Here is a 21,670-nt window from a genome sequence, read left to right on the forward strand (position 1 = left end):
TGGTAATCTCAGTATTTTAGTAGATATGATACATCTGTGGGGAATATTGGTGTATTTTATGTTATGCCTATTTGTCCATTAAGAAGAAGGCATTTTGCAACAGCAGGTGTTACTGATAGCCACATTGATCCACCCAGAATCCCCAAATATGAACAAAACCCACATCATCCCTTTTGTTGGGGCCAATTAAATTAACACAAAATATTGTGCAAGCTTGCCAGCTTACTAGGACTCACCTGGAAGTTGAAGAGTTCTGATGAGCTTGGAAGCTTACACTACGTTTTGGGTCAATTTGGTTGGTCCTAGTCCTGTTAGCAGGAACGTGGAGAAATTGTTGCAGGTCATGTTAGAGTTAATGTCTCTCTCTCTCTCTCTCTCTCTCTGTGAGAGAGAGAGAGAGAGAGAGAGAGAGAGGGGGGAGAGAGAGAGAGGGGGGGGGTTACTTAAACCTGCACATTGAGATTATAAATAACTTAAATATTCCTGTAGCTGGTGGAACTTGTGAAATAAAGAACCAATGAGAGTATTGTTGCTATGCCACATGCTGTTTGAACTATATATAAGGAACTGTAACCTGTGCCACAGCTTGTCCTTTTGAGCTTTAAGTGTCTTTTTGCAGCTGTAAACCGAACTAATTTTCTTTCCACTCTTGGCATTGGTTATTGGGTTCACTGATACCAGGCAAGATCCTGGAACCCTAAATTAGGGTAACAGGATTCCACAGATTTTGTTCTTTTTTGGGGGGGGGGGAATGCTGCAATAGGCTAGCATAACTTGCAGAACTTTTGCTCTGGTTCAGCTGTGTTAAGCACCCTGGCCACAGGAAGTCCCAGCTTACGAAGGGAAGTGGCGTTCACCACTTTTCAAAAGGGAAGTGTGAGCGAGAAGCTTGCATTTAGCTGGGGACCCAACAGTGACTCAGAAGCTGTGTGTCTCCTTGCATTGCTGAGTGCCCCCACCCCCCTTCCCTGGTGATTCTTGCACAAACGGTAGCACTCTGCTTTAGGGACTCGTGTCCCTGTGGAGAGCAAGGGGGGCAAAGTTGCGCTTTTCCTGGGCAGATGTCTCTTCCTTCTGTGTACCAGCACAAGTTTGCTGAGAAACTGACAATCCTCAATGAGAGGGGCAAAGGAGTTCTCATCCGATTGTACAATATCAAAAAGGTAAGAACGGATATGGCCCTATTGAATGTCTTCATTTTCTTTTGGGGGGCATGGGTTGGGCGAGTGGCAGATCCAAACCTAGCTCATGCGGAAGTCGTGGAGTTTGGTTGGTTAAAAGGTAGGACATGTCTGTTTCCTGTTTTATTGCTTTCTTGGGGTAAGACAGAAAGGGCAGTTGTTTGAGTCAGGGGATGTGAGCCTGCAAATCAAAAACTCTTGGCTACCATTCCTAGTTTGAGAGAGCAGTACTTAGAGTTTTGTTGTCTGAAGGCACAATTCCTGTTATGAGCCAGTTGTGGACAAATGGAATCTCTCCCTTCCACCCCACAAAATAGGTTGGGTGTGTCTAGGAAGAGAGCTGATGCCTCCTTTAGCAGTTTCAGTTTCTTTGGAGGAAACTCGCCTCATATTTGTTGAGGGCCAGGGGACCTTTGCTTCTAAATGGGTTAAGAAACTCACAGTTTTCTAGGTAGTGATCTCTGGGAAGAGAATATTTGTTTCTCTCTTCCACCTGCCCTCTTGGTAAATTTCCAGTCTTATCTCCTGTTGGCTGTATTGTCTTCCCTTCCCTGCCTCCAACTTGAAAGTCTTCTGTTCATGGTTGGGGTGTTGTACTGGTATCTGGGAGGCCCAGGTTCCAATCCCCACTGTGCCATCGAAGCTCACTCCATCAGCCCATCCTACTTCCTGGCTTGATGTGAGTTTAAAATGGAGGAGGGGAGAACACTGCTGTAAGTTGCTTTTGATCCTCATTTGCACAAAAGTGGGGTATAAATATCTGAACGGGAGGGAAAGCAGCATGGTATAGCTCGATCTCCTCGGATCTTTGAAGCTAAGCAGGGTTGTATTTGGAAGGGAGTCCACCAAGGAAGGCTCTAGAGAGGAAGGCCAGGACAAAACCACTTCTGCTTCTCACTTGTTTTGAAAGCCCCTTGCTGGTGTCACCAGAAGTTGGCTGCGACCTGATGGCGTCTCTCTCTCTCTCTCACACACACACACACCCTGAGATCAGTTCACCGAACAAAAATAGCTGCTTTGGAGGGTGGAAACTATGGCATTATACCCACCTGAGGTTCCTTCCTCCCAAAACCCGTGCTCTGCCTTGACTTCTCCCCCAAAATCTCCAGGGCCCTCAGGACGATACAGGGCCCTCAGAACTAGGACAAAGAGGCTTAGAGACAGCTTCTACTCTAGAGCTGTGGCTATGCTAAACTCCACTGCTTCATATTGATGTATTTGGGGCTGTGTAGGGATGGGTGGAGGAAGGGGAAAGTGAGGATGATGTATGAGTCTGAAATTGTGTGCATCGAGGAATGCTGCTGTAAATTTCGTTGTGCGTGCACAATGACAATAAAATGCTTATGCTTATGCTCCAGAAATTTCCAAACCCAGTGTTGACAACCCCATAATGTGGACTTTCCGGCCAGGACTGTTCCTTTCCTGTGCTCTCCGTAGCTTCTAGTCCCGCTGACACCAAATATGAAGGCGGAGGATAATGTGTCAGCAGCTACCCATTTATTGTTTTGTTGGTTATGTTAAGACCTCCCCCAGTTCCTCTGAGGTGCTCAGAAATGCTTACATGCAGTGTACCTATTTTGACTCACCACAACTGTGAAAAGCACACTCAAAGAAACTGGGTCCAAAGTCACCCAGTGTAATTTTTTGAATCCAGCTTCATTGGGACCCATGAAGCTTACTCTCAACTTGCTGGCTTCTCCTTATCTGGGTGCTAAAGAAGGTCTGACAGGAAGGAAATGGAAACACAACTGACTGAGGCCTTGGACCCTTTCAGGGCTTAACAGCAAACAGGGAGCTGCCCCCGCAGCTGTTTCCTGTTCTTGAGTGTAGGGTGTAGGCGGAGACTTGATGAGGCTTCCTCATTTGCAGTAACAACAGCACAATCTGGTGACTGCCTAAAATGAAAATTGTCGGTGTCAGCACCTTCTTTCCCTTCGCCTCCCACTCAGTCAGACCTTATACGCTGCTTTGGTTATAATAAACTTTGCGAACTGGGCCAAATTTTGTTTGCTGGGTGGGGGGGTGTCCCCATTTCTCATTGCTTAAAAGGAGGGGTGACAGAATATTCATTTAAAAGATGTGTGCATACAGTACACATCGATACACACATTTTTCTTCTCTGATCAATCAGTTTGTCACATTAGCAAAAAAAGTCATAAGAATAATACAAAACAAAATAAAAATGACAAGATAAGATTTGAAAAGAAAACATATTATAATACAAATTCGTCATTCTTCCTCTCTCTCTTAGTATAATAATAATAAGACCATACAGACCAGAGACCAATTAGAAGTGACAAGTGACCTAGAGTGGACAATTATGGAAAATAATGGAAATTAATTTCTCCCTATCTGACTAATTTCTCATGATCTGACTGTTCTGGGAAGTGAGATATTATGGTCTGCAAAAATCTGTCACATTCGACCTCATGTCTTAGACATTGAAATGTAACGTGGGATAGATCCTCAATAGACTTTTGATCGCAGGAGCAGACGCTGTTGCTATAGCAGCGGTAGTATCCATTTACAGTTGTAGATCAGCAATAAAAAGAAAGCTTACGGTAACTTAACTTTGCTTTAATTGGAATTTAATTGGAGTTCCGGATCACCTTCAAGGTGTTGGTGTTGACCTTTAAGGCCTTACGCGGCCTGGGACCATCGTACCTTTGAGACCGCATCACCCCATGTGTCCCTGCACGGCCTCTCCGGTCGATGGAGGCCAATCTACTGGTGGTCCCCGGCCCCTCAGCGATGCGGCTGGCCTCCACACGGGCCAGGGCCTTTACAGCCCTGGCCCCGGCCTGGTGGAACTCTCTTCCTCCAGCTGTCCGGGCCCTGCGGGACCTTGGCGAGTTCCGCAGGGCCTGTAAGACGGAGCTGTTCCGTCGGGCCTTTGGAGGAGCCGACCACTAATGGTGCCCCCCCCCTTTTCTGTGGCCTGTCATCTAGGCCACTTACCATCTGTTGAGACTCACCATGCCTCCCTTTTTCGGGGGAGGGGGAATTTTAATCTGGGAAATTGGACGCCAATGTATTGCATAATTTAAATTTTAGCTTTTACTGCTGCTTTCAATGTTTGATTGTTTTATACTGTATTTTATATGCTGTACACCGCCCAGAGCCCTTCGGGGATGGGGCGGTATAGAAGCCAAATAAATAAATAAATAATATTCCACCCTACCCCAGCCAAAGGCTCAGCTCAGGGCAGCTTACACGTTCGCATATACAGTCAGTACATAATACACTCAGTCTATAATTTCAGAGATGAAATTAGATGGATCTTAACTTCCATATATAACTTGCAGCGAAGTAATAAATGTGAAACCATCTCTATTGCCTTATCGCTACATAGACACTGCCGCAACTCAAAACGATGATTTTGAACTCTCCTATGTAGTACAGCGGATGGAAGGGCATCAAATTGAGCTCTGGGAAAGGCTCACCTAAACTTGGATAAAGAAATAGTGGAAATATAAGAGGCAGGAGATAAACCTGGCCATGATTTTAGAACCTGATATGGGTTAGGAAGAAGTGCAGTTTCATCCGGCATTTCAATATTGGCCCTTTCCCCACTCACCTTTGCCCGAGGTTTGCTGCGGGCAAGACGTTCCATCGGCTGGCGATTCCTGGCACCCTGGTTTCTTTTCCCCCCCATGACCCCGCGCTCTGTGCTACCGCCAGGAAAGGCACCATTTCAAAAGGCGCCAGGAATTCCGCGCGTCGAGGGGGCGGGAGAGAGGCAGCGTCGGGGCCGCTGCGTTCTCACCGCCCCTGAAGTGGGGAAGGGAGCTGGACCCCGCGCTACTTGAGGAGAGTAGCGCGGAGCTTAAGGAAAGTGGGGAAAGGGCCATTGCTAAGGCACTGAGCTACCAGAGATTTTGCTCTTTTCAGTCCTATCTCTAGCAGTTCTGGATCTAGACCTATCCTGATTAGTTTTTTATTATCCTGGTACACAATGGTGAATATGAAGCAACTGAGAGGAATTTAGGCATTAGGCCAATTGGAGTTAGATAAATTTTCAACCAGTAGTTACCGTGTTTCTCCGAAAATAAGACAGTGTCTTATATTAATTTTTTCTCCCAAAGATGTGCTATGTCTTATTTTCAGGGGATGTTTTATTTTTCCGCTCCACAGCTGCATGCTCTGGTGTTCTGTTCGACGGGCATGCTTCCAAACAAAAACTTTGCTAAGTCTTACTTTCGGGGGATGTTTTATATTTAGCACTTCAGCAAAACCTCTACTACGTCTTATTCTCAGGGGGTTTCTTATTTTCGGAGAGACAGGGTAATTGTAATTAGCCTTAGTCTCCACCTTGGTCAATTCCACATGATCCAAATATCCCAGGTTAAGCAAGGGAAATATCCTGGTTTGCCAAAGAAATTTGCACAGTTAAGAGGGTTTGTCCCACAATATTTCCCTAATCCTGGGTTTTTGAAAAACTGCTAAAATCACATTTTCCCCCCAAAATCCCACATTGAATCTGCTTCCGTGGGAACGCCACGGGAGAAAAAACGATTTATTTTTCCCACCCTCCCACCTGATCTCCCCACCTTACATCATGTCAGTTTCATTTCTGCTGAGTTGCAGCTCACCCTTTCCTAAATGTTCCCCAAGCAAGTTTTCTGCCCTTTGGGCACTTTCACACATGCAGAATAATGCACTTTCAATCCACTTTCAGTGCACTTTGCAGCTGGATTTTACTGTGCGAAATAGCAAAATCCACTTTCAAACAATTGTGAAAGTGGATTGAAAGTGCATTATTCTGCATGTGCGGAAGTGCCCTTTGACAGCTTTTCCAGGAGCCAAGCGAGCGAGCCCATGCGGGAAAGCACCAGCGTTCGCCCCGTTCCCACTCGCTCTTGCCAAGCTTGCTAGCCGAGCTGCAGCCCGGCCAGCCCAGTCTTGCAGCTCTGGGCTCACATTCCCAACAGGTTCCTGGGAGGGGCCGGGAAGGTCTTCTGGAAGCCAGGCAAGCGAGCCTGTGTGGGAAAGCACAAGCGCCCACCTTGTTCCTGCTCGTTCTCGTCAAGCGCCACTCACTAGCTGAGCCACAGCTTGGAGAGTCCAGCCTCGCAGCTCTGGGCTCACGTTTCCAATGGGGTCCTGGGGGGGAGGGGCGGGGAAGCGCCTGCTTGGCAGGATGCTCTCAAGCACCCTGTGACAGCCCCCAAGACCAGTCAAATGTTATTTGGTATATCATGGGGTAAGTGTCTCATGGTTTCTTTCACACCTTTAAATGTGGCTGGGACATAGTGCTCTGCCCACTGTTGGTCAAAAGAGGAACAGCAGTGGCGTAGGAGGTTAAGAGCTTGTGTATCTAATCTGGAGGAACCGGGTTTGATTCCCATCTCTGCCACCTGAGCTGTGGAGGCTTATCCGGGGAATTCAGATTAGCCTGTGCACTCCCACACACGCCAGCTGGGTGACCTTGGGCTAGTCACAGCTTTTTGGAGCTCTCTCAGCCCCACCTACCTCACAGGGTGTTTGTTGGGAGGGGGGAAGGGCAAGGAGATTGTAAGCCCCTTTGAGTCTCCTGCAGGAGAGAAAGGGGGGATATAAATCCAAACTCTTCTTCTTCTTCTACTTCGTATAGTCCGGCGTACTTGCCGTGTTGCTCACTGAACTGGCTACTTTCCAGAGCTAGAGAAAAAAAAGGGGGGGGGGTATGCCCTGCTTTGTTTTTTCTGTGGTTCTTGTGGATCTGCCAATCAGAAGCATTGCCTTGGGGTGGGGGAGAGCCAATCAGAATGCAGCACACTGGGGATGTTCGAGCATGCATGCTGCATCTGCGTTGTAAAAAAAAAAAAAAAGGTGGGCTCATGCAAAATACATGGAAGTATTTCCTCCCAATCTTAACTCAGTTCCTTCATGGAAATGGGCACCCATGCAAAGGGAGAAACCAGGATAAAATAGACCCAGATTTTTAAATACCAAATGTAACCCAGTATAATTAGGCTGTGTGGAATCATCCCTTGTGAAGACTGGCCTCTTGTCTAAGCCCAGCTGTGGCCGGGCATTTGGGGGCATCAAATAGAGCCCCAAGAAAGCTAGATTGAACTCTCTCTAGTAAAGTTCTTGTATGGCCCCAACTGAACACTATATGTAAGCGGGGATAAGGTTTTAGCCAAATTTTACTTCATGGCTACTGGAATAAAACCACCACCTTTTGTCCTAAGAAATCTAAAAATGGCATGAGATCTTCTTTGCACAGAGTGGATTGCAGATTGACTCTATTCCTATATTGATTTCCATTAAAACAGCCTTCCAGGAGTGCGAGAGGTAAAATATCTAAATGTGCCTTAGTGAAGGCATTTCTGTACTTGCAATTTCTTAAACTGATAAAGTACGCAGGAAGTGTCAGGGGAGAGGGAGATAGTTGTCTATAAATTATAGACACTCTCAAACTACTTATAAGACCTATATTGGTGTGAACACTCTGGACTAACAAATTTCATTTTACGAGTCGTTTTATTGGATAGAATTCAAGAGCCCTCAGATATTACTTTGAGAAGCCCAGACTAGCCACCGGTCTCAGCACAAAACTGCGCTATGAGTTATCCATCTCTCCATAGGCAAGAGTCAAAAGGCCTGGGGATGTTCAGGAGATAAACTTCGGCTAGTAATTAATAGTGATTTATAAACTAGGGTTACTATCGAGCGTAGAGATAATTCTACTCTACTCTAATTTTAGCTGAAGGTTTGATGGCAGAACAGCCCAACTGGTGTGCAAATTTGTTTTGAGAAATTCCCAAAAACTGGAGATTTCCAGAGATTCCAGAGGTGCTCCATGCAGAAATTTCTTGAGACGGAGGGATCAGACTCCTCTCCTATAAAATCGAAGAATACCAAGGACAGCTTTTTCAAGGTTGTGCTTAGCACAGTGGTGGCGAACCTTTGGCACTCCAGATGTCATGGACTACAATTCCCATCAGGTGAACAGCATCAGTCAATAGGAATCTGAAGCCCTAAGAACCATGGACAGGCATCTCGACTACCACACCCCACTGCTTTCTGTTCTGACAATGGATCCTAGAGAACTCCCCTGGATACTCTTAGGGTTGTACATTTACTCTGCTTTGAGAAACCATTTTCTCAATTGTTCCTTCCCCTGCATTTCCACGTTTAGATACAATCTCCTTAACATTCAATCTCTTCCTGATTCATTCAAAGCCTCAGCCAAATTTGAATACCTGAGCAGGAACTCTGCATAAAGCCATGCAGGGCTCCCTTGATATAATCAAGAAGCAATTGACCCTATTATCCCAACACTTAGAAACAACAGAGCTACTAATTAGCCTGCCATGATCCCAGCAGCAAAATCCCAGCAGATCCAGGAAACAGAAACTGAAACTTACTTGTTCCTGCCCCTCCCTTCACAAAGGGGTATAAAAGTACTGTGCACCCTAGCCTCAGCGCTCTTTACTGGCTAAACCTCTCTTTATATAGTTGGTTTGAGATGTGATATATCGCCCTTCGCTTGGATCCCCATGCTATCATAGGGATCCTTGCCTCTTCTTCGAACTTCTTCAGCTGAATTTAGTAAATTTATAAGTCCCCCAGTACTTTCCTCCTACCTATCATCCAAACCTATCTGTTTTCTCCTGCTTATATCACTTAGGAACTGCGCATGTTTCTTAACGTCTCACTGTATGATTGTTTTGCAACAAAAACGTATAAAAACATTTAAAACTACAATTTGATGTCTTGGGCATTCTCTGTGGAACGTTTCAAAAGCCAATTCTGGTACAGTTGTCTAAAATATCCCACCTAGCCTGCTTCTCGCACTGCCAAGCTGAGTTATTTTGCTATTGCCATTGCTATTTTGAGAAAAATATCTATACTGTTAAGCTAGGTAACAAAGCTCATTGGCAATATGCTGTATTCTTGGTCACCTTAGCTTGATAGATTTCTATCCAGACTTGGGTTTCCAGGCAGAAGTGTCAGATTACAGCAGGGCTGAGTCTAGTCTGAGACTCTGTCAAACAATTATGCATCAGAAGTCCAGTCCAAGGGCCGAAATGCATAGAATCAATATAATGAGTCAGCTCATGCCTTGGTTGCATCAATGGTATGCTCTGTGAACCTGTTTAATGGTCTTTCAGCATGTTAGCCTATCATCTTGTGAAGACTCTTGCTTTTGCCCTGCTGCAGAAGGCGGTGCCCTTCCTCTGTGAGCCAGGCAGGCATGCACTTCTGTTTAACTGGCAACAGTCCCCGCTTCTCTGCTTGCTGACATGTGGGTCTGTGGATGCAGGGTACATGAGTCCCTGCAGCTGAAGCAGGGATGGATCCATAGCCTGCTTCTGCAGGCACATCAGGCTCTGAGTCTTCACCTACCTGTTGTTTACCCTGTAGAGCCTGCAGGGGCCCTGGCTGCTCCAAGACCAGCTCTTGTTGGTTCCCAACCTGTTCTGGGCTTATTGCCTCTGTCGCCTCCTGAGGACTCATCATTCTCCAGAGTATGGCCCACAGCAGTTTTCTTCTTGGAAATTATTGTTGTAATTTCAATTTACATGCCACCTTCTCACAGGTTCAGCTATCCAGCACAACTGCCAAACTCATCACTAGATCTCATTTGCATGCTCTTACTGGCTATCTCTTCTGTGGTTTGCAGTGCCATACCTCTCAAATCTAGACAAAGAAATAATGAAGGTGGCAACCATATCCCTCCCACCCATCATGCACAGTACACTGGGGTGGGGGGGAGTGAAAGTGTAGGTGGCTTAAAAGTATCGCCAGGAGAGAAATGGGGTCATAGATAGAATTACATAAGTCCTTCTAATTTTTATATTAAAAGGAATGTTACCTCCTGTAGCATCTGTTCCTGACCATCTGTTGGCTGAATGATTACAGTCACAACAGACTTTTCAATACTGAGATGGCTATGAACATTCAAAAAGAAACACATCATAGACTCAAAATTCAGGTGGGTAAATTACAGTCTTAAATGACTTTGAGAAGGAAAAGATAGGCTAGAAGTGACTTGACATTTTTTTTGCCTGAATAACAAAATTAGCTCTCCTTTGAAGACTTCAATCTTTTTTTAAACTTGGACATCCAGCTTGCCTTCTTTTTTGAAGTTCTTACTTTGCTATTTAATGATAGAGTGGAAATAAACTCTATGGGAAATAAATGAAAACAGCACCCATGTCATCTTCTCATACATTTAAATCAAGTAAGCATGACCTCGATATATCTGCTTGAGCCAACATATTTCATAACTCTTGACTGAAATTACCGGAAAGCCTCGCTAATCAAAAAATCATTCTGGTGGATTCCACACACCATAATAATAACAGGTTGAATCTGTTATTTTTGAATCCGGGTCCATTTTATTGCATTTTTTACCTGACTGTCTGCTTTCTCCGCGGAAAGAACCATCTGTTTTCTTTTCTCTGCACCTCGCATAACATGCTATTTTTTTTACAATGCAAACAGAGCTGCTTAGGCTCAAGCATCCCTTTTTCCTGCATTCTGATTAATTGTTTTGCCATCACTGCTCATTCCTACCCCTCTGCTAATGGAACACTGATTGGTGGAGAATCTACCAGCAACCCCAGAAGCTCCATATAGACCCTCCCTCCCATTTCTACAGCATGGGAAAAAAGTTTAGGGCTTTGAAATCATGACATATGTAAACATGAAGCATGTAAACCCCCCTTAATGTTGTGATATATAAAATAATAAAATCTATGCAAAAAAGAAGCAAAGCAATATGCCCCATCCACATCCCAAAATGTGCATCTGCCTGGCTACAAGCTCTGAGCATTTTTTTTAAAAAAGAACATTTGTTGTGAATCCATTGCTATACACATTTGGGTGAAATGGCATTCACAGTCACTGCCATGGGGAGAAAACATGCTTGGGAGACATTTCTGAAATGATGGGCTACCACCCGGTCAGCAGCTGAGCAGAAACGAAACTGACATGCCACAAGGTGGGAGAACGGGTAGCAGAGTGGGAAAATAAAGCATTTGGGAACCTGTGCCATTCCCTCAAGAGTGGATTCAACCTGGGATTTTTCAAAAACATGCTGACTTGGAGATTTTGAAAATGGGTTGAGGGAAATATATTACATCCCACTTTGGGAAGGGACCCATGCAGTGTTTCCCAAACTGGGATATTCTGTTGTCAACCCATTATATTTCTACCAGCAGAATCCACCAATCTGATAATACGTTAATGAAAGACTCTTCAGCCATTTTGTGAATCTAGTAAGAATATGAAGGGAAGGGGATTTGGTTCAGTGACTGGAGCATCTTCTAGTTGAGAAGCTCAAGATTGGTGTGTTGCTGGCCTGCACAGATGCAGTTCCAATGCATATGCTTTCCTGGTTCAGTTCCTTGTGTCTCTAGGCAAAGTTCCTCAAGAAAAAATGGTTTTCTACTAGGGACTTGGGCAAGCTGCTGTGGGGCTAGAACCTCTATTTACCCAGCTCAGTTACATTTGGAAAGATTGATGAAGAAAAGAATACCAAAGACTCAGGCTTTAAAGAAAATAAATGTGTTTACTGTGTAGAATTAATATCTCTCACAGGGTGGTCTCTCTAAGAGAGTCACACACAGCCAGGCAAAGATCTTTATCTTTTATAGCTACAAAGAATACATGTCACATTTAAAAAACCATCCCTACATGCATACATAACCTTATGATCATATTTCCAAGATCCAAACCCTCATGATGTAAGCTAAAATAAAAATGATCCTTCTGCAGAGGTGGGATCCAACTAGGTTCTCGTTCACTTCTCTAGAAGTGGTTACTAATTTTTTCTTGAATGCCGAGAAGGTTATTAAAGCAACCTCCCTGCCCAATAGGACCTGGAGAGGTACATGGCAGCCCCACTGTTTGACTCCCACCACCAAAGGAACCTTGTTATTAAAATAAATTTTTGATCCCACCACTGCCCTTCTGCCTCTGAACAAAGATAGAATGGTGTCTTCCTCTCTCTTCAAAGTGAACTAAAAGGGCATCTGGCTTTGTCAAGATAAGACAGTTCCCAACATTCCTAAGTGGGAGGGGTATGGCAAGAGAGGGACATCTCCATTGTAAAAAAAGATTTCACATACATACAACTTATTCACTTTAAAAGGTTAAAATGATTATAACAATTACTATGATATATGATTATTCTAGACTACATTTCAGAATAGTTTCCATATATCTCACTATCATTTCAGTGTTCATTAAAATATATAGAAAAAATAAAATCCATGCCCCTAAATTAGGCTCAAGGCATATTCCAATACTTCTATATGCTGATGATACCATCCTTCTATCTCGGCTTCAAAAGTTGGACTTAGTCGACTGCTGAATAGATGTAGGGCAGTACTGTACAGATAACGGACTAGTCATCAATTATCAAAAGACCAAGATTTTGACCTTGCCAAAACAATACAAAAAAACATAACTGGGCTTATTAATAGTGCCAGTGAGTAGGTTAACCAATACAAATATCTTGAATTACATTTTCTTATAACCTCCATACTCCCACAAAAGCTGCCATTGCAGCTGCTACCATCAGTTATTCGCCATTGCACGCTTTTATGGAAAGGCTACCCCTGTCCCAGCAGCACTAAAAATCTTTTAACTCTAAGATAGAAGGCAGTTACTTTATGGAGTACCTATCTGGCTCCCAAGCAGTTGATTTTAATTCTTTGAATAATACTGTCCAATTCAAATTTTCCGTAAAATTCACATGGTGGCCTGCCAAATTGTAAAATTACAAGGCCCCCCCCGTTTGCAAACTGGGCCAGTTTATAGGACCTGGTTGAGAGTTAAATTTTACTGCCTGCATTTCTCAGCATTTTATTTGCTAACTCCTCGCCAGGACTCCACCCACTCTCTTGTCTGACACTCAGGCTAATCCATTGTCTCCTCTCAGATCTAAAGAAAGATTGAATCACTTGGTATATCTCTCACTCAGTTTCCATTATCTTGAAGGTTCAGGAATCCTACAACTTATTAAAACAAAATTGTTGGAGTTTAATGGATTAATTTATTTTAGGGCTGCTATGAAAAACTCTTGTTCACCCTTACATCTTTCATACCCTCTATATCAAAACAGGATGGCTCCCTATTTGTATTTTTTTTGACTAACTAACAGAGAAGAGCCCCCTACACTTGCTCTCGCTTCAATGTTTTCTCTCCGCCATTGGTAGATTTAAATAACTTGGAAATTAGCTAGTGGTATGCTCTTGTGGTGAACAACAAATTGAAACATTGGCACATCAACTGCTTTGTTGCCCTAAATCTGCTAATATCAGGATCAAAATATTCCAACATTCTTTCTAGGATACCTAGTGAAATGGAAGAATCAGGTAGACTTCCTTCCTTCTTGGACAATTCTGACAATGAAACTTGTGAATTGGTTGCACACTTTTACTGGAGGTGATGCACAATCAATAATTTATATTTTATCTTAAACCTTTGTATTTGTATACCTTTATCTTAAACCTTTGTATCTGTATACCTTTTATCTCAGGTTTTTTTTATTGTGTTAGTGATTATTGTTATGCTAAATAAAAGGCTTATTATTATTAAAATATAGAAAACACAATTTCAATGATCTCATTAGCTCCATCCTCCCAACTCTGACCTCTTAACTCTGTACCTCTCCTCCTCACTCCCTCTTTCCTTGTGCCGGCACCTCCTCCCTTCCCTTAACTCTGTACCACATTCTTTAGTGATAAGCTTTTGTCTGCATTTAACTTGTTGACCAGTCAATTCATAGAAAAATCATCATCTGAATCTTTGGTCACATTGGTTATATCGGCCCCTTATATTCTTTAATATCGAATATAATTTTCAGGCCTAATTTCTTGACCCACACTGCTACCAGTCAGAGTGGGAAATTGTGTAAAATCCAACTCTAAAGTTCAAATCACTTACACAAAGTTTATGCAGCAAGCTCAAAACAACCAACCTTTGTCACTATGAAGAAGGAACTGAGGGGAGGACGCTCTGCCATTGGGCATGCTATCATTGGAGGGAAAAGGTCATAAGGAACATTAAAGCTTCCCTCCCAACTTGTAGTTTTCCATACAATGAACTGCAACTAGGGACAAAAAATTGTCTCCCTAGGCCATTTTAACGGGCACACTACACCAGGGTTGAGATGGAACATATACCTTCTGGGAGGGCGGTATAAAAGTGGAATAAATAATAATAATAATAATATACATCTGGGCTACTTTATCCCGGTTCTGCATACACATGGTTCCCCGTTTCTGCCCAGGAGCAGAGTTAGTAATGTCTGCCTGCTTGGTTCCTGTATTGGCCCAGATTTCTGCATTTGCTTCGAAGTACTTCTGAGCATGCCCACATTCCGCATTCCTCCTGATTGCTTTTGAGTGGCAGCTTGAATGGACATCAGACAAGGAGATCAGCTGGCTGGGTAGGAACAATACACTCGGTCTGCCCCCAATTGGTGTTTTTGTGTACTTGCTGTGGGAATGGGAGAAATTGATTATGTTTTTAATGATTTAAAATAATATTTTATTGACAAAGGGAAATACTCTTGTGAATAGGGTCTGCTAATTGATTTGGGGTAAAATAAAGCTTGTACTGAGTAAAACAGACCGAAAGTGCGATTGTTCTAATTGGCTGCTGAGCTTTTGAGAATGGCAGTTGCAAAGCATCTGTGAGCTTGAAGAAGATACATATTTATATCCCCTTTCTCTCCCAGTAGGGAAACTCAAAGGCCAAGCAACTACTTCCTCCCCTCACAACAAACACCCCAGAAGTAGGCTGAGAGGGCTCCAAAGAGCTGTGACTAGCCCAAGCTCACCCAGCTGATGCAGGTTGGAGTGTATAGGCTAATTCACCCCCAGGTAGCCTACAGCTCAAGTGCAGAGTGGGGAATCAAGCCCGTTCCTCCAGATTAGAGTAAAATTGCTCTTAACCTCACAATGTCTCCCCTTGCTGCTCCTTTGTTTGTCTTTGGTATCCCGTGGTTCTGATTGGCTGCTGTTTTTCAGTGGCAGCTTGGATTGAATGTCAGGTGGAGAGATCAGCCAGTTGGTGGGGAAAATAAAACCAGTCCTGTTCCCTAGATTGGTGTTTGTATGGCATTGCGGCACAAGCAGTGTCACACCAAGATTTTTAAAAGAATTTCCAGACTGGGAATTCTACCCAGGCTAAGGTAAATATCATGGGGGACACCAGGGCAGACCCTGTGCAGGTTCCAGAGCTGTGAGGGAATTCCCTGGCTGCAGAGAGATATTTTCTGTGCTCACCCCCCCAGGATATTTTGATTGTGTAAAATGGCCTCTAGACAACATCTGAAGATCCCTCCCCTTCTGCACCTTGGTTATTCTTATACAAAAATTCTCCTTATCTGTGTACAGGTAAGGCAGAAATTTCACAATCTCCAGCACACAGGCTCACCTATCCCTCAATTGCCCATGAACTAGCTAAATAAATGGGAGCAGTATCACCATGGGCTTTGCCTCTATTGAAGTCTTTATGAACTTCTTTTTCTCTATGCCCAGAAAAATCGGTCTCAGGAAATACAGATAAAGTTAGTAGAATTCCAGGAATTTAGCTGGGTACAAAGAAGTCGCCTCCTCACTGAAGTCCATTCCCAGTTTCTCTCTCTTTCACCTCTCTTCCTTCCTCTTCTTTCCCTTGTTTAAAACTCACCAATTACCTTGCTATATAGTGCCAGGGCTCCATTCAGTTGCCCTGTGGGATTTCCTGTCTCAGGAGAAGAGATACCAACAGAGAACTTTGCAGATCTACATAGGAAAATACATTTTCAATTTGGTAGGTACCCTTGGGGCCAACTAGCAGATTAAATTTAACACAATGGCAACAGTTCTCACAGGCTTCCAGGAGACTGAATTTTATTCCTCTTCAGAAGGCTTCCTAGTGTTTTCTTCCATAGTTGTATCTGACTGTTTAAGATCAGAGTTAATGCTGTAAGATATGCTATTTGGTGTAATTAAATGTTTGATCATGGGAAGACATGGCTTGGTGCCAGAGCAGACTATGTTGTAGTTGGAAAGCAGGTAAAGAATAATAAGATATGTGTCATGTGGGTGAGTTGGGTTTTGATGTTTCATCCCCATGGTGCTTAAGTGTATTATCATTTAAGGATCATCATGGTAACCATGGGGAAAAAAGAACCTGTGGAAAGGATGTGCTGCACAGCAGGGTTGCAGAGTTTCTGAGGTGTCGAGGGCTACATGCCATACATTTGAAACTAACAGACACCTTCCTTGTTTCTAGAAATTTGGGTAGATCAAAGCCAGTCTATAAGGCACACACAGTTTTGAAAGCATATGCCAGGGTGTTCGCTACAATGTGGGAAGGGAACTACAAATGGTTAAAACCTAGAAATGCAGAAACATGGCAAAAAAGCTGACATAGTTCAGGGAAAAGTTTTGACTGACTGAACCATGTTACAGTGGCTTGATCAGCATGAATTCATAGTATTTTGTCAGCAAAACATCTATACACTTGATCTTAGCCAAAGATCTAAGAAGCAAATCTAATTACGTCCCAAAATGGGCATTGTGTAATCATGTGACCCATAAAGAAGGTTTGACACTGAGGGAGGAATAATGGGAGGAAAGGGCTGCAGTGACAGAGCCAAGGTACAAACATGGTGGATGAAGACCCTGAAGAGATATCAGTAGCAGTCTTGAGCTGGAGAACAGTCATTTAGGATATGCAGCAAACTGAAGGAGGGAGTTATTAAAGCTGGAGACAGCACTGAAGGAGAGCAAATGAGACAGCCATAAAAGCAGCCATTGAGTATGATCATCAGCTCTGCTAGAGTCTACCAGTCACCTGGACTAAGTCATTTAGAAGGGAGATTTCACAGAATGAACTACTCTTTGATGCTCTGTTGGGACTAGCTAAAGGTTCAATTTATTTTAAACAGATATGTCTGTGAGTAATCATTTTGGCCTCAGTTTCTCTCTCTTAACCTTTGGATTGTGAGCCCCATGGAAAGAAGTGTTTCAATTCTCTTAAAAAGCTACTGTAAACTGGCTTTTCAGTATAAAGCAGAATATATTATCAACAAAAAAATAATATGCAAATGTATAATAGAAATAGTTCCCAGGAAAATAAAACTCTCATTTGACAAAATGAAGAGAGAACAGCTGCAAAGAAGTTCATCCTGGCAGGAAGGGTCTGACTTGTGACTCTTAGCCAGTTATCCTCCTTAAATATGTGTGGCCTGGTGCATAAAGGCCTAATCAGAGTTACATTTTCCTTGGGGTCGCTGAGAATCAACTGGAGCACTGTGTCCTGAAATTCCTTCTCAGCCTTGCGTGTGTCTAAGTTGGGTTGGGACTGTGGCATGCTGAAAGAGGGGGCTTAGAAGAAGAAGAAGAGTTTGGATTTATATCCCTCATTTCTCTCCTGTAAGGAGACTCTCAAGGTGGCTTACAAGCTCCTTTCCCTTCCTCTCCCCACAACAGACACCTTGTGAGGCAGGTGGGGCTGAGAGAGTTCCAAAGAACTGTGACTAGCCCAAGGTCACCCAGCTGGCATGTGTTGGAGTGCACAATCTGGTTCACCAGATAAGCCTCCACAGCTCAAGTGGCAGAGCGGGGAAACAAACCTGGCTCTCCAGATTAGAGTACACCTGCTCTTAACCACTATACCATGCTGGCTGTTGCTTAGATCTTCCCCCCCAAGCTGTTTCCCACCTTGAAATGGTCTTAGAATGTATATTTTATACTTATGAGCAAGACATGTTTCTATCATTTCAGGTTAGGAAAACGATGTATAGGGAAGATCTGAACACACACCCCCCCCCCATCCTTGTGGTCCCAAACTAAATTGGGCCAGTGCACATCTACAAACCTCAGAACTTTGGAACATGCCAGTGACATCCCAGGGAAAGCATAGCATATTTCATAGGGCCTCATTCAACCCCAATTTTGGTAGGGACTTCCCAAGTCAGAAGTTTGGGAGATAAGGTGCTGTACGTCATGAAACACAGTGGTAATACCAATGCTTTAAAAGAAAACCCAGGTTGTTATTATAGCTATTCAATCAATGACTGCTTTTCTGTTTTAGGACCATGTCTATGAACTGTTGAATACCATCGATGCCAGCCAGTGCTACTTTAACATTGTGAGTAACTTTGGAATAAAGCATGGCTGGTAGCTTCTGATTGTTGAAGAGCTACTAGCCACTCTCTGAGTACTGTAGGGGCACTTACAAAATCCATGCGGCAGATATGTAGACTGGGAAGTTAATTCCCAGTCACATGTGGAGCTGATTTGGATCAGGACATTGAAGTGTGTCGACAAAGGTTTACATTTATCTCCATACACTGTTTTCTTGACCTGAGACATCCCTAGTAGCTGCTATGTGATTCTTTGGGGGAATCCTACTTATCTTGGTGGCTGTTTCAGGTCAGGAAAATGGTAGGAGGGGAAAAGTGCCGTCTTCTGTCCACCTGCTTCTTGGTTCTTCTGGGCTGGGCCTTTGCTTGCCTGAAAATGAAGTTCCCAGGGTGGGATCTCCCAATCACACCTGTTGACAGTCCACATGTTTGTCATGTGAACTTTATAATGTATGTATTTGTCCTCTGGGAGTTTGGGGTAAAAAGGTTTAGACTTGGGCCTTGGTGAATTATCTAATTTTTTCCCCTTAAAATCTTCCAAGGAAAGAGATTGCATTGCATAGCACCCCCAAGCATCTTGTTCTGTGGTTGAACTTATTTTACAGTGTGATCCATCTACCTATAGTCTGCCTTCCAATTTGTTCTCTCTGGTCCCAGTTGTTCTGTCACAAGTGCAAGTTATTTCTTTCTTCTGGGATCTTTTAAGGTATGGAATGCATCTCCTGTTCAGATTCAGATTTTTTGCGGTCTTGGTCCAATAGAAAATACAGAAGTATTGCAAAGCACAAAATAGACTCTGGTTAAAATTATGACTACCTAAAACAAATCGGATTAAAATACCATTGGGCTGAATTTACATTAAAGTGCCAGCGTTAACCATATGTTCGTTCTTTAGCCCACTATACCAGCGGTTCACAACCTGTGGGTCGCGACCCCTTTGGGGGTCGAACGACCCTTTCACAGGGGTCGCCTAAGACTCTCTGCATCAGTGTTCTCCATCTGTAAAATGGATAAATGTTAGGGTTGGGGGTCACTACAACATGAGGAACTGTATTAAAGGGTCGTGGCATTAGGAAGGTTGAGAACCACTGCACTATTTGCTCTAAATGCCACAGCACAATATTTTGTAACTATCAGTAGTTTTTCAAGGCATGAACTATCAGGGTGTCCTAGAAATCTTCCTACTAATGAAGTAATGATCTTGGTTGGCAACTTATAAAAGATACTGGTATAAAGCCTTTATTGGCATTATAAATTACGGTAAAACATTTATCAATGAAAAGCAAATAGAATGCATCAAATATATACACATACAAATAATTCCCATGAGTTTTGATTGTAATTCCAGCTCTTTATCAATAAAAAGTCCAAACCTAGTCACCAAAAGCTACAATCCATAAGTGCTTACTATTTTACGGTTCAGATAAGAGGTGACACCTGATAATGAGATTGCAACATCTTTCTATAAGTCCTCCACACTTGCTTGGGTTTGATTATCAAGGGTCCTGGGTTGGTTTTCTAACAGAACTGTTTCCCAACGTATTGAGAAGTAGACTGATTATATAAAAGATACAATGAAAAAAAAAGACACGTTCCTTAGTTTCAGTTTCTCCAAGATCACCTGGGCAGATTCTCATAAAGAGCGGAGTCTTATTGTATTTGCCCTCCTGGATTGTTGAATGTCTTTCATTATACCAGCTTTCTGATCTGTTAAACAGGAGGTGCTGGGGTCTGAGCCGGGGACATTTTGCATGCCAAACAGATTCTCCACCATTGAGCCATGAACCCTCCCTAAGGAGCAGTGTGGATAAATAGCTTTCCCCTCCCTCGCCCTTCCTATCTTCCCCTTTTGTCCCCAACCAGGCACCATAGAGCGGGTGGGAGAAGTTGCAGTGTTCCTGGTAACATCAGGGGGAGCCAAAAAAGCGTGGGAAGATAAAACCAGCCAGGACCCTGTGGGTGGGTTCTTCTTGTCTTGCTGGGCTCTGGGAAGAGGGAGGCTCTGCCTGGGAGAGAAGGCAGCGGCCTTTTCCCTGCAGGCCGTGTGCTAGGCCCAGTGATGGGAGCTTCCTCATAGACAATACCTGCTTAAGCCGAGGACCTACCCTGCTGTGCAACGACTAGTAGGCAGGGTATGTGATAGTGACAGGGCCAGAGGGCTTGCGGTTTGCCTTTCTTTTATTTGTGTTCCTTGCTGTATTTGGGTGCCGTGCCAGAAAAGTTCTCTTAAATGTTCTACTGTTATTAAAACTTAACTTTGTTTAATCTTTACCGGTAGTGGACCGTTCTCTGCACTGCGTATGCTCCCCCCGGTTTGGACACGCTAGTGGAAGAGGAAACTGGGAGGTCCTGGCCCTTCCCAGTGGGCAGTCCTAAAACTGGCCAGGTGGTGGCAGCGTACCCTGGTTTGCAGGCCCTATTTCGCTCTCAAGCAGTATGGGCAGAATAAAAATGTGTGCGATATATTGATGAATTACTTACTTCTGGCCTGCCTATGCCTCCTCGTTTGTTTTCTGCAGCATGTGAACTCTGACTTCACCAAGAATTATCTGGACCTGATTGTCACCTATGCATCAGTCATCTTGCTCCTTTGCCGTATTGAGGACCGCAAAGCCCTGATTGGCTTGTATAACGTTACCCACGAGATGATCCATGGAACCAGGTAATGGCCCATCTAGAAGTTACTCCTTCTAAGGCCCCTTCCACACATGCAGAATAATGCACTTTCAATCCACTTTCAATGCACTTTACAGCTGGATTTTACTGTGCGGAATAGCAAAATCTACTTGCAAACAATTGTGAAAGTGGATTGAAAGTGTATTATTCTGTATGTGCAGAAGGGATCTTAGATTGCCTGCCTGAGACCTCAAGTGCTCCATCAAATACCTGCTCAGTCTTTTCTGGAACCAGACCAACCAACCTATTCAATGGCTTAATGCTGCCTCAGCTAGGAAGCTTGTTATTGATGTTTAGCTGAAATCTGCCTTCTCATGAGATGTTTTGGACTCTCTCCCACATAGGGATTTTCCCCTGCAAGGACAGCAGGAAGTCTCAGTATTTCAAGGGGATATCCACATGACAGTGTGCTCCTTTTGCTTTACAGGATCAGTACAGGTCACTGAGCTGTGCTTCATCCTTCTCTACAGCAACCACCTGTTTTCTCCCTCTTTTTAGGCCCCCTCCGCACATGCAGAATAATGCACTTTCAGTCCACTTTCAGTGCACTTTGCAGCTGGATTTTATTGTGCGAAATAGCAAAATTCACTTGCAAACAATTGTGTAAGTGGATTGAAAGTGCACTATTCTGCGTGTGCGAAAGGGGCCTAAGTTGTGAACTCTGCCTCCCTCATGCCACTGGAGTCCACATCTGTGCTACCTTATTAAGAAACTATTGCATGCGGTC

The 21,670-nt window shown here is 43.7% G+C and overlaps 1 protein-coding gene across 1 annotated transcript in view; it reads left to right on the forward strand.

Moving 5' to 3' along the window:
- Positions 1–21,670, forward strand: part of NCKAP1L (NCK associated protein 1 like) — a 640,546-nt gene that overhangs the window by 478,480 nt on the left and 140,396 nt on the right. Inside the window, exons 3-4 of the mRNA XM_048487583.1 lie at positions 18,216–18,272; positions 20,787–20,929. Of these exons, the coding sequence (XP_048343540.1) occupies positions 18,216–18,272; positions 20,787–20,929 (200 nt within the window). The remainder of the gene's footprint in view (positions 1–18,215; positions 18,273–20,786; positions 20,930–21,670) is intronic.

This window comes from Sphaerodactylus townsendi, linkage group LG03, assembly GCF_021028975.2.
Source record: "Sphaerodactylus townsendi isolate TG3544 linkage group LG03, MPM_Stown_v2.3, whole genome shotgun sequence".
Lineage (NCBI taxonomy): Eukaryota > Metazoa > Chordata > Lepidosauria > Squamata > Sphaerodactylidae > Sphaerodactylus > Sphaerodactylus townsendi.